This window comes from Pseudophryne corroboree, chromosome 2 (genome assembly GCF_028390025.1).
Source record: "Pseudophryne corroboree isolate aPseCor3 chromosome 2, aPseCor3.hap2, whole genome shotgun sequence".
Lineage (NCBI taxonomy): Eukaryota > Metazoa > Chordata > Amphibia > Anura > Myobatrachidae > Pseudophryne > Pseudophryne corroboree.
The window spans coordinates 231,198,157-231,211,098 of NC_086445.1; the positions used below are offsets into that span (position 1 = coordinate 231,198,157).

At 41.5% G+C, this 12,942-nt stretch overlaps 1 protein-coding gene across 3 annotated transcripts in view; it reads left to right on the forward strand.

Moving 5' to 3' along the window:
• The window catches only part of MYO1A (myosin IA), a 142,340-nt gene that overhangs the window by 71,280 nt on the left and 58,118 nt on the right, over positions 1–12,942 (forward strand). For all 3 annotated transcript variants that reach the window (XM_063952441.1, XM_063952442.1, XM_063952443.1), the window contains 3 exons: positions 2,694–2,757; positions 8,151–8,249; positions 9,345–9,448. In XM_063952441.1, coding sequence (XP_063808511.1) covers positions 2,694–2,757; positions 8,151–8,249; positions 9,345–9,448 — 267 coding nt within the window. The remainder of the gene's footprint in view (positions 1–2,693; positions 2,758–8,150; positions 8,250–9,344; positions 9,449–12,942) is intronic.

Genomic DNA, 12,942 nt, shown 5'->3' on the forward strand with positions numbered 1-12,942 from the left:
AAACGGGCCCGCTGGTACCTGTAGTACTACTGGGAAAAAAATACCCAAATAAAAACAGGACACACACACCGTCGACAGTAAAACTTTATTTCATACGTCGACACACACATACTTACCTATGTTCACACGCCGACATCGGTCCTCTTCTCCATGTAGAATCCACGGATACCTGTAAAGAAAAGTTCAAAATACTCACCTCAACCATGGTCCAGAGATAAATCCACGGACTTGGCAAAATAAGAAAACGCAAATACCCGCACCAAAAACGGACTGAAAGGGGTCCCATGCTGACACATGGGACACCTTTCCACGAATGAGACCTGTCAGTGACAGCTGTCACTGACAGGTCTCTAAGCCAATCAGGAAGCGCAACTTCGTTGCGCTCACCTGATTGGCTGAGCGCTGTCTGCACTGTGACAGCGCATCGCACAGCTCCCTCCATTATATTCAATGGTGGGAACTTAGCGGCTAGCGGTGAGGTCACCCGCCGGTCAGCGGCTGACCGGCGGGTGACCCCACCGCTACCCGCAAAGTTCCCACCATTGAAAGTAATGGAGCGGCTTTGCGATGCGCTGTCACAGTACAGACAGCGGACAGCCAATCAGGTGAGCGCCACGGAAGTAGCGCTTCCTGATTGGCTGAAGGGACGTCAGTGACAGGAGTCACGTGATGTCCCGGCATTCGGGAGAAAGGGGTCTGATGTGAAAACATTGGACCCCTTTCTTCTAGTCCGGTATGGATCGGTGTTCGGTTTGTTTTTTTGCCAAGAACGTGGATTTACCTCTGGACGTGGATGTACCTCTGGACGCTGGAAGGTGAGTATAATTTTTTCACAGGTACCCTCGGATCGTCGGCGACCGTGGCAGTCGGCGTGTCAACATAGGTAAGTATGTGTGTGTCGGCAGTATGTAATAAAGTTGTACAAGTCACGGTGTCTGTGTCCTGTTTTTATTTGGGTATTTTTTTTCCAGTAGTACTACAGGTACCAGCGGGCCCGTTTTTCTCCCGCATGCTGGTACTTGTGGTTCTCCAAGTACCAGCTTGCGGGGGAGGCTTGCTGGGACTTGTAGTACTAATGGAAAAAACAATATCTTTTTATTATCACAAAGGCTATCAGCCCCCCCATCCGCAGCCCATTGGATGGGGGGGGACAGCCTCGGGCTTCACCCCTGGCCCTTGGGTGGCTGGGGGGGGGGGGACCCCTTGATTGAAGGGGTCCCCACTCCCCCAGGGTACCCCGGCCAGGGGTGACTAGTTGGATATTTGATGCCACGGCCGCAGGGCACGGCATAAAAGTGACCCCCGGCTGTGGCATTATCTGTCCAGCTAGTGGAGCCCGATGCTGGTGTTAAAAATACGGGGGATCCCTACTCTTTTTGTCCCCCGTATTTTTGGCACCAGCATCAGGCGCAGAGCCCGGTGCTGGTTTTAAAAATACGGGGGATCCCTGGCCAATTTTTCACCTGCATTTTTAGAACCAGGACCAGCTCAAAGAGCCCGAGGCTGGTTATGCTTTGGAGGGGGGACCCCACGCCATTTTTTTTTCGGGTTTTTCACGTTTTTTTCCCGTTTTTTAAAATCGCGGCAAAATCCGCCAAATCGGCCGATTTTCGCCCGCGATTCTGGCGAATCCGTTTTTCATTGAATATGGTGAATCCCGGCAGGCACCTGCCGGGATTCACCTGGCGAATTTGGTCGAATTAAAAAACGGCGATAATTGCCGCGAATTCGACCGCAATTGCATATACCCCATAGGCTCATTTATCAATGAGTGATACATTTCACTGTGAGTGATAAATTGCACCAGCCAACCAGCTGCTGTTATTTTTCAAACAGGGCCTGTAACATGGCAGTTAGGAGCTGATTGGCTGGTGAAATTTATCACTCACAGTGAAATTTATCAAATTTACCAAACGTGGTTCTCAAGGCACCTTAACAGTCCAGAATTTAAGTATATCCATGTATGGGCACAGGTGACTTAATTAGTACCTCAGTCAGTTTGATTTAACCATCTGTGCTGAGCCATGGATATACTAAATTCCTAGACCGTTGGGGTGCCTTGAGGGCCGTGTTTGGGAACTTCTGCACTAGGGGGAGATTCAGTGGTGAATTTCCCATTAGGCATGCGCCTAAGGACTCCACTTGTTGGGGGGCGGCACTTGTATGCTTATTTTAGTACTGTCAGTCTAAAATGTACCAGGAACTACAAAATATTTCCAATCTACTGTACTATCCACCATCTTAAGTGGATTGGAAATGGGTAGGACATGCACAGACTAAACCGTCCTACTTAGCAAATCTGTATACTTACTTAGAAATAAGATGAATGTCATAGTTCATTGTTTTTTTTTCTATTATAATATATTGGCAATCAAATGAGGACTTAACACCAAACTATGAAAAGAATAAAATTGGGCTGAGCAGGGGCCATTGCTGTTATGCTTAGGGGTGCCATGCCCCCTATATCTGCCCCTGGAGAGATTAGTGTTAGGCCTCCTGGAGGGGGGAGGTTAGGTTTTGCCTGTGTGTATGATCTTTTAGCCATCCATGTTTTTCTTCATGGTAAAACCTTATTTTCTCCATTATTTTTATTTTATTTTGTTTTTAGTGTGAAGACCCCAGCATCTTATGTGCTGTGCCTGTTTTATTATTACATGCTCACTATCACATGACTTATGTTCTCAACCTTTCAGGGGAAATACATGGATATCGAATTTGACTTTAAAGGAGATCCAGTGGGCGGTGTTATCAGTAACTGTAAGTATTATCTCATGTAACCTATGCTTCTACATGGGTGTGGATCATAGGGTCGACCACACTTAGGTCGACTACTATTGGTCGACAGTAAGTAGGTCAACATGGTCTCTAGGTCGACATGTACAAGTGTTCAAGGTTGACACGACAAAAGGTCGACATGAGATTTTTTATTGGTGTTGTTTTCTCCGTAGAGTGGCCAGGAACCCCAATTAGTCAACCGTGTCCCCTCGCATGGTTCGCTTCATTCGCCATGATTCAGGCAAGGTGCCTCGCTCTGTTACAGATGTGCTCGGCACAGGTTACCGTTCCCATTTGTAGTCCACGTGGATCGTAAAGCATGAAAAAGGTCCAAAAATTCAAATATTTTTAAAAAACTCATGTTGACCTAGAACATGCCGACCTAGAGACCATGCGACCTAGAGACCATGTCGACCTACTTACTGTCAACGTAGACATTGTCAACCTAAGTGTGGTCAACCTAGAGACCGGATACCCTTCTACACATGTACTGTAATAGTGTGCTTTACACTATGTCCTAATAGACTGAGGGATATGTTTTGACTTTGCAATGGCTTTTGTACCTTTTCTCCCTCTCTGTAATCATCCCAGTCATATCTCTGACCAAGTTTCAAAGCTCTTTCATCTTCATTTTTATTCATTTTTGGTAAAAATCTGCTATGCTGTATGACATCACAGAGAGAGGGGATTTATATATAGAGGCGATCCGCTAATTTGTACCCATACAGTATGAAGCCATCAAACAAATTGTGTGACTTTTGTGTACTTTTATCACAGCTGTATTTACAAGGTGCATAAATATTTATTTTTTAAAATTAAAAAATGCTGTTATGAATCTTTAGAACTTTGCGGAACGTTTTGTGGATATTTCTGTGAATTTGAAGTGGTGCTGAATATTTTGTGTATCAGCGTCAAATAACCATCTTGAAATTAATTTCAGATTCAGAATCTGTGGCTAGATATAGGATGGTATCCTATTAGTGGAGATAAAACATCGGGTGTGAAAAACTGACTTTCTTTTTTTTTTTGCAATGTTTCCTCTATGTTTTTTTTACAGGCTATCCAATTAGGATTATCCGTAAAAAAAACAGGTTTCCTACTGAAAATACACAGGTTCAGTGAAACCTGTGTATTTTTGTAAGAAACAGCCCCGTTTTCGTTTGAAAGCGAGGCTGTTTTCGGGGATTTGGTTTTGCCTGCCCGAGGCAGGTGAAACAAAATCCCTTATAAGCTAGCACTCAGCTCTGTGACCCCTGGTGGGAAGCCGGGGCAGTGCCGTAACCCACATCCCCCCTATTTCCCTGCTCCCGGCAGCAGTCACATGACAGAGGTGCAGCACTACCCTGTCTGCACTGGTAGCTGTCAGGACCTGGCACCCGGTGCAGTTACACAAAAAACTCTGATAAGCCACAGCTCGTGCTGGTTTATCAGGGCTAATAGGATAGCCCCGGGGTAATATCATTACCCGCAGTAATGTACCACGGGTAATTGGATATCGCTTATACTTTTTCTTAAATGTAGAATACAAAGCTGGAGAGCTTGCCAAGTAATTATTTCAGTAGTCGGCCTTATGCTATTGCTGTCTGTAGTGAATGCCATGTAAGTTGCTCATTGTAGCCATAACCTCATAAAAAGCAGATATTCACAAACATAAACATAAATGAAGACACCATATAAAATCTAATAATATAAAACCCTGATAATATAACTGGAGTTTGTGTTTAGGGTTGGCACATCCTGTGTCCATGTACAGGTTGAGTATCCCTTATCCAAAATGCTTGGGACCAGAAGTATTTTGGATATCGGATTTTTCCGTATTTTGGAATAATTGCATACCATAATGAGATATCATGGTGATGTGACCTAAAGCTAAGCACAGAATGTATTTATGTTTCCTATACACCTTATACATACAGCCTGAAGGCAATTTTAGCAAATATTTTTTATAACTTTGTGCATTAAACAAAGTGTGTGTACATTCACACAATTTATTTATGTTTCATATACATCTTATGCACACAGCCTGAAGGTCATTTAATACAATATGTTTAATAACTTTGTGTATTAAACAAAGTTTGTGTACATTGAGCCATCAAAAAACAAAGGTTTCACTATCTCACTCAAAAAAGTCTGTATTTCGGAATATTCCGTATTTCGGAATATTTGGATATGGGATACTCAACCTGTATTACCATAAATGTATTAGGTTTGTGTCATCTATTGTTGTTTTCCCATTTATCTCAATTCCTATTATTTCAGGATATTGTAGGTCATAGCAGGAAATCTCAACTAATTTCCTTTGGAATGTGTCTCCCTTATTTAAAACATATATTTCACTTGTGCAGTGGACAAGACACAACACAATACATAAAGACACCCTGCAGGGCAGAAGGACACAAACAGGTTTCTTACTGTACTGTAAGTCACAGCTGTGTCCTGTATCACAACATAACTGGGACGTTTTTAGTTTCCCAATTAAAAACTCATCACCAGCCCTGCAACTGTACAGATACTGATAATGGTGTGTGTAGAAATCAGTTTATGAAGACTTTCCTGGTTTAGCCATGGGCGTGCTCAGCACATTTTATTAGGGTGTGCACTGCCAGAGTGGCGTGTCTAGTGCCACCTACTGGGCGTGTCTAACACTATTTTACAATTAGTGCAAGTGGGAGAGCATAAATATGCAAAAATTAGTGGGAGGCGCTGAATGGGATGGGTACGTGGTGGGATCCACCCTGACTTTGTTAATCCCAGAATGCAGGCATTGGCATGTGAAGAAGGTTAACATTACTTAGAGTATTTTAACTGCATGGGCATTACAACTGTAAATATGCTGGGTAGACAGTATGTTTAAAGTTGTGCTTTTGATCTTGTAAACATGCTGCAAATAACATGTTGACAACATGCCGGCACCCACATTCTGGGATCAACAAATTTACTGCCCATCTTATTACTACTTTCTGCACAAATCTTATCTCTCATGCAGCCCTTCCCCTGACAGCATATCCCTCACACAGCTCTTCTCCGACACAGCTTATCCCTCACACAGTTCTTCCCCCTGACACAGCTTATCTCTCACACAGCTCTTCCCCTGACACAGCTTATCCCTCACACAGCTCTTCTCCTGACATAGCTTATCCCTCACACAGCTCTTCCCCTGACACAGCTTATCCCTCACACAGCTCTTCTCCTGACATAGCTTATCCCTCACACAGCTCTTCCCCTGACACAGCTTATCCCTCACACAGCTCTTCTCCTGACATAGCTTATCTCTCACACAGCTCTTCCCCTGACACAGCTTATCTCTCACACAGCTCTTCCCCTGACACAGCTTATCCCTCACACAGCTCTTCTCCTGACATAGCTTATCCCTCACACAGCTCTTCCCCTGACACAGCTTATCCCTCACACAGCTCTTCTCCTGACATAGCTTATCCCTCACACAGCTCTTCCCCCTGACACAGCTTATCCCTCACACAGCTCTTCTCCTGACATAGCTTATTCCTCACACAGCTCTTCCCCCAATACATCTTATCTCTCACACAGCTCTTCCCCCGATACAGCTTATCCCTCACACAGCTTTTCTCCTGACACAGCTTATCCCTCACACAGCTCTCCTCTTGACACATCTTATCCCTCACACAGCTTTTCTCCTGACACAGCTTATCCCTCACACAGCTCTCCTCTTGACACATCTTATCCCTCACACAGCTCTACCCCCAATACATCTTATCTCTCACACAGCTCTTCCCCCGATACAGCGTATCCCTCACACAGCTCTTCCCCTGACATAGCTTATCCCTCACACAGCTCTTCCCCCTGACACATCTTATCTCTCACATATCTCCTCCCCCTGACACATCTTATCTCTCACACACATGGGTCCTGTGATGTTGCACTTATCTCTGGGTGCTGGCAACTCCTCTTCCTGCGGCAGCACAGACAGACGTGCGGCAGTGTTGTCACTGTGTCATCACCACCAATGCCTAGAGGGGGACTGAGGGAGGTGGGTTTAGGGGAGGCTGACTAGCTGTCTAGCACTGCCTGCTCACCACATCTATTGATGTGGGGGCAGGCGGCTCCTTCATTCAGTGAGTATGCAGCTGCAGTCTTGGTGTGTGGTGAGTGCCCGATGTATCTTGGCGTGTGGTGGGTGCCCGATGTGTCTGTGCACACAAGGCACCCCCCATGCACATGCCTATGGAATTAGCCATATAATCCATTATCTAGAAACAATTAGCTCCAGTAATTAATAATCCTTAACGTTCTTCTCCAGCATTGTATAGTTTCCATAGAAACATAGAATTTGACGATAGATAAGAACCACTTGGCCCATCTAGTCTGTCCCTTTTTAACCTTTTGGTAACCTAGTTGATCCTTAAATCTTTGTAAGGATACTCTAATGTCCATCCCAAGCATGTCTAAATTGTCTACTGTCTCAGCTTCTACCACCTCTGGTGGGAGGCTATTCCACCTATCCACCACCATTTCTGTAAAGTAATGATTCCTCTAGTTTACTTTGAACCTACCATCTTCCAGTTTCAGTGCATGTCCTCATGTTCTCCCTCCTGTACCTTGTTAAAACTTTGATACTGTATATATACACAGTATATATATATATATATATATATATATATATATATATTCTGTGTATATATATATATCTATATATATATCTATCTATATATATATATATATATATATATATACACACACACACACCTTGTAAGTGATTGCCCCTTTAAAAAAACGTCTGAGTTTGGCCGGCATCCTGCACGCCCACCGAACTCAGGCGCCATTACAACTTGTGAAATTCGGTTACCCAGGATACTCAGGCGCCTTAAGTATGAGATGCTCCAACAAGCAGCGGCCTCAAAAACGGGGGAGTCACCCCCACAAAGATATACAAAAAAACAAGATGGAGAGGCTGCGCTATTCCAAAGATGTGTCAACAAAATTATAAATGTATCAATATACTTTTAATAAAAATATCTAAAATAACATGGTGAACACACCATTAACATGCAACATGAAATGCAATGAAAGTTAAAAAAACATGCAATATTAAACTGTATGTTTAGGTTAGGTTACCCAAATGGACAAAAAGATTTGCTCTTCAAATCTTTTTGTCCATTTGGGTAACCTAACCTAAACATACAGTTTAATATTGCATGTTTTTTTAACTTTCATTGCATTTCATGTTGCATGTTAATGGTGTGTTCACCATGTTATTTTAGATATTTTTATTAAAAGTATATTGATACATTTATAATTTTGTTGACACATCTTTTGAATAGCGCAGCCTCTCCATCTTGCCATTACAACTTGCCCAGTATCACCAAACTCATGTCTTTTTTTCTTTCCGTGTTACGTAGACTTGCTAGAAAAATCTCGGGTGGTGAAACATGTCAAGGGAGAAAGAAATTTTCATGTGTTTTACCAACTGCTGTCAGGAGGAGGCGCTGAGCTATTAGGTAAGGATGCAGATTTATGTCCGGTGTATTTGTGTCCAGACATAGAAGGAAACAGACATTTTTGAGTATATGTTTCTATTTTTTTGCACTGTGTAATGAATTTAAAACAGGGAGAGAGAGAGAGAGAGAGAGAGAGATATGTTGTCATTGCTTGTCATTTTAAAGTAGAGATGTGCTGTTCGGTTCTTCGGAAATCCGAATCCACACAAATTTTGTGGATCCAATCCGAACCAAGCTCCATGGTTTGGAATTTTAAATACGAATTTCAGGGTTTTGGATTATAATAATAAATTACATGATTTTAACTGTTTTTATATTTTTTTTTTAGTGTTTTTTTTTAATCAATGATTTTTTTAATATCTTTTTTCAACCAGACTAAAAACCAAATCTGAAACAAAACACTTGAGGGTGATTTTGCCAAAACACGATAATGTGGCTGCGCACATCTTTATTTTAAAGGGCTTGCACTTTATATACAAAAAAACTATGCGTCTTTCAAGGTTGCCTTCTTTTAAATAGACTATACTGTTGCTTGATATCTATGCTTGATTCGTAGCTACTGACGTTGTGGGACTCCTAGAGGAGGAGGTGCAAAATACAATTGCAGGGGGTCTTTGTGCTGCCAATGATATCATCAGTGGTAGATAGGGCCATGATGATACAATTCACAGCAAATTATGACATCATTCCTCCCCCTAAAGATGCAGGAAGGTTGTTCCCCAGACACTCTATAAAAAGAGGCAAAATGAGTTTAAAAACAATCAGTATTGATGTCACCAAGCAATAGTGGGGTCTATTTACTATGCCTTGGGTGGAGATAAAGTAGACGGAGATAAAGTACCAACCAACCAATCAGCGTTAACTTGCCATGTTACAGGCTATTTTTAAAAAATGACAGTTAGGAGCAGGTTGGTTAGAACTTTATCTCCATCCACTTCACCATCATCAAAGGCTTAGTAAATAGACCCCAATATCTCTTTGTTGATGCCCAGTGACACATAACATAGGAAATCTTTGAGAGCTCTACATTTGCAATTAAATACTCTATAAAATGTATGTAGACATATCTATACAACTGTGCTTTTTTTTCTTTAGGAAAACTGAAGTTGAGTCCAGATTGCAGCAAGTATGTCTACTTGAACAAGGATAAAAACAGTCTAAATGGGATGAATGATGTGGAAAACTTTAAAATTGTTAAGGTAGACTTGTGCTCTGATTGGTCCATATGTTACTACAGTTGAAAGTTTTCCTTTTTTGCAGAACTGTGAGGTTTAACCAGTGATGTTACGTTTCTTTCACAGTGATCTAGCTTGTTCATTCATTTAATCCATGCAATCAGTTGTGATAAAGCTAGGTACACACTATGCGATTTTTATGATCGACCCGAAAAAAGGGTGGATTTTATTGCCACTGGGAGATCCTGATATCTACTCTGTCTACACCTTAAGAAATTTCATTTTTAAAGTCTCAGATTTTTCCCCACACCACACTGAACTTGCATATGTCTACCCACAAGGAGGATGAGGTAATCAGGATAAAGCATAGAAAATATGTGCAGATTATCACTGCAGGATATTGGGACCTATTGGCCAATATTTTCTGTAAAGGCGACCAATCGGATAATAGAATCTGAGCATTTCTGGCAATTTTTTAACTGAATCGTCACTGTTGGCCAAAACTCTCATGCCGACACTCTACACCAGTGGTTCTCTAACTTTTTTGAATCACGGCGCCATAGAGTATCAGAATTTGGTCACGGTACCCCTAGGCCTAAGAAATTTTGAAAGAAATATTAAATTAAGTAAATTGTGTTTATATGTCATCTTTAGGGTCAGTTTTGTGGTGAGGGACAAGATTTGCTTCTGTTTGTCCACATATTTTATGATTGACAGCCACCAGCACTAGTTTTGACTATCACATTGACCATAAATAATTTGAATTGGTCCTGGACCACCAATCCAAGGCACCCCTGCATGTGTCCTGAACACCCCAGGGTGCCACGGCACACAGTTTAAGAACCACTGCTCTACACAATAAGACAGGCCGGCAAATCAGCTGAGTAATTGTTTAGTGTGTACCTAGTTTAAGATTAAATAATTATTTTCATGTCATTTAATGTCCTATCACCTACTTTAAATGTAAGTTCCATCATACCTACTTTTTTCTTATTTACTGTACCTTATTTAATTATTATTATTATTATGACTTATTAACAACTCATATAAATATATATTGTGACCGGACAGCACCGAAAGCCCTCACTGCCTCGCGTCCCGCCCAGTCACAGAATGGCGTTTAGGCCACACGGGACCTGGCCAATTAGGGGATTCCCGCTTACCGTCAGTAACTGCCTGTTACTGACTCCATCCACTGTACAGTGGGTGGATACTATGCTGCCACCACCAGACTCCTCCTTGCCGTGGCGTCTGGAACCACGGCTCTGCTTAGGCTGCTACCGCCGGCACCTGAAAACCGCTTGCTGCTGTGTATGCGTCGTACCACTTGCCACACCTTTTGTCTGGCATCAGTTGTCCCCTACGGGTCGTAGACCTAGACCAGATCCAGTATGGTAGCCTGGCAGAGGGTTGAACTTGGAGACGCTAGGTTTCCCTGGACAGATGAAGAATGGGGCTATGTTTGGCATAGTCCAGCAGGTCACAAGATGAAGTGGTCGTCTTGAGGCACAAGATGTTTATTTGCCCAAATAATGTAGTTCTGAAAAGAACTTGGCAATACAGCAGATGTTTACAGCAGAAAGTAGTTGGTATAATACACTCTGAGACTCTCAGGCCTCCTCTTTTTATCTCAATTCTACACACAGTATCACATGGGGGGTAAGCCCTCCCTGTCTTCTCCAGCCAATCAGGTTATCTCACAAAATATAAATAAATACAAGTTACATTTCAAAAAGAGTTAAAAATTGGATAAAGCAATGTTCTGCTCTTTTTCATAAATGAACCAAACCAGTGTGCTTCCCCAAACACAATCTGATTAACATGTTTCTCTTTCACAAATGTAAATATAACTTGAATTTCAATTGCATTCATCCTCTCACCCATAGACAAAGTTCTTGTTGTTTAAACATAAATCTGCATCCTCTACTGTCTTTCACATCTCCATACAAAACCAGCTTTGGCTTGTCACACAATAGGAGATGCTGAAAGCACCAACAGTCTGCTCTCCAAACCTTAATTTGTATTTCAAAGAAAATGTTTGGCCACCAAAAGGCCTGCTAATCGACACCTATCCCCTGCTGGAACTAAGACAATTAACATATGACTTGCTATGCAAAAGTGTCTCAAGAGCAATTGTCAAAGGCCTTTTAGAAACAAAATACCTCTATTCTCATAAGTGCTTTGTCCATGCAGTTCTATAACCGTGCAGTCCATAATTCTCCAACTGCGCAGTGATATAACATATTAAAACACATTATTAAACATGCATTTACAGTATATGGCACCAAGCGCCAATTCGCCTAATTCTCCAACTGCTCACTGCACAGTGATATAACATATTACAACACATTATTAAATATGCATTCACAGTACATGGTGCCAATTCGCCTGATTAAAAATGGCGCCTGGCATGGAGGGTTGACCCCTTATGTGCCACGGCTGCCATTGTCCATGTGGCTGACGGGGTCTCCGGCCATATATATATATATATATATATATATATATATATATATATAACATTTTTGATAAAGACAGCTCTCAAAGCAGACAAGAACATTTTTTAAAAATGGTGGTGCAGGGTAATAAAGTTGTTATAGTTGCACTCACTTTTCCCAGTATTGTAGAAAAGAAAATTACCAGCACTCACAGTTAGATGAAAATAGTTGAGAGTTTATTTCTCAAATCCATGAAAAATACAACAATCTCACAGCTGAATCCCAACAGCTGTTTCAACCAACATTGGTTTTCATCAGCATTCAACAATGCTGGGAGAAGTGAATGTGACTATATGTATATATATATATATATATATATAATCTATCTATAAATCTATCTATCTATCTATCTATCTATCTATCTATCTATCTATCTATCTATCTATCTATCTATCTAGTTAATCCAATGTGTCCACACTCACAATAGATAAAGCAGCAATGGAGTGCTCCAATAGAGACTAAAAGTCCAATAATCCATAAGTAAGGAAACATTCAGGCAGCCACCATTATGTAGCCAAAAACTGGATTTAATAACTCACGAGAGACTTTCAGGAAGGTCGACGTTTTGGTCCCATAAGGACCATCTTCAGGTCACAATGGCAGAATAAAGTGCAATGGCAATAGCCAGGAAAGATGTGATGTACTGTATGGTAAGATAGCATATGGGTCTGTCCTATAATAATATCATGTAACAGTTTATGGATTCAGAAACAAGAAGTTTTTATTGCTACTAAATTCATTCCAATTGTATTAAGGTATTGTATTATTGTGAGCCTCAGTGCTTTGTGGTGTCTGTAGCTTTGTATAGTAAGCTGCTTCTGGTATATCATTGGCAGCAGCTTTACAATGATTCCGGTCAGAAGAACAAAACATTAATGATTTATAATGAGATAACGTTTATTTATGTCATATTGTATTTATTTGCCAAGCGCATCCTTTCACTGGATGGTTTGTTTTGTTTGATCTGAACCACAAGGTATTGAACATTTGATGCATGAGTGCCAGGACTTAATACGGTACCCA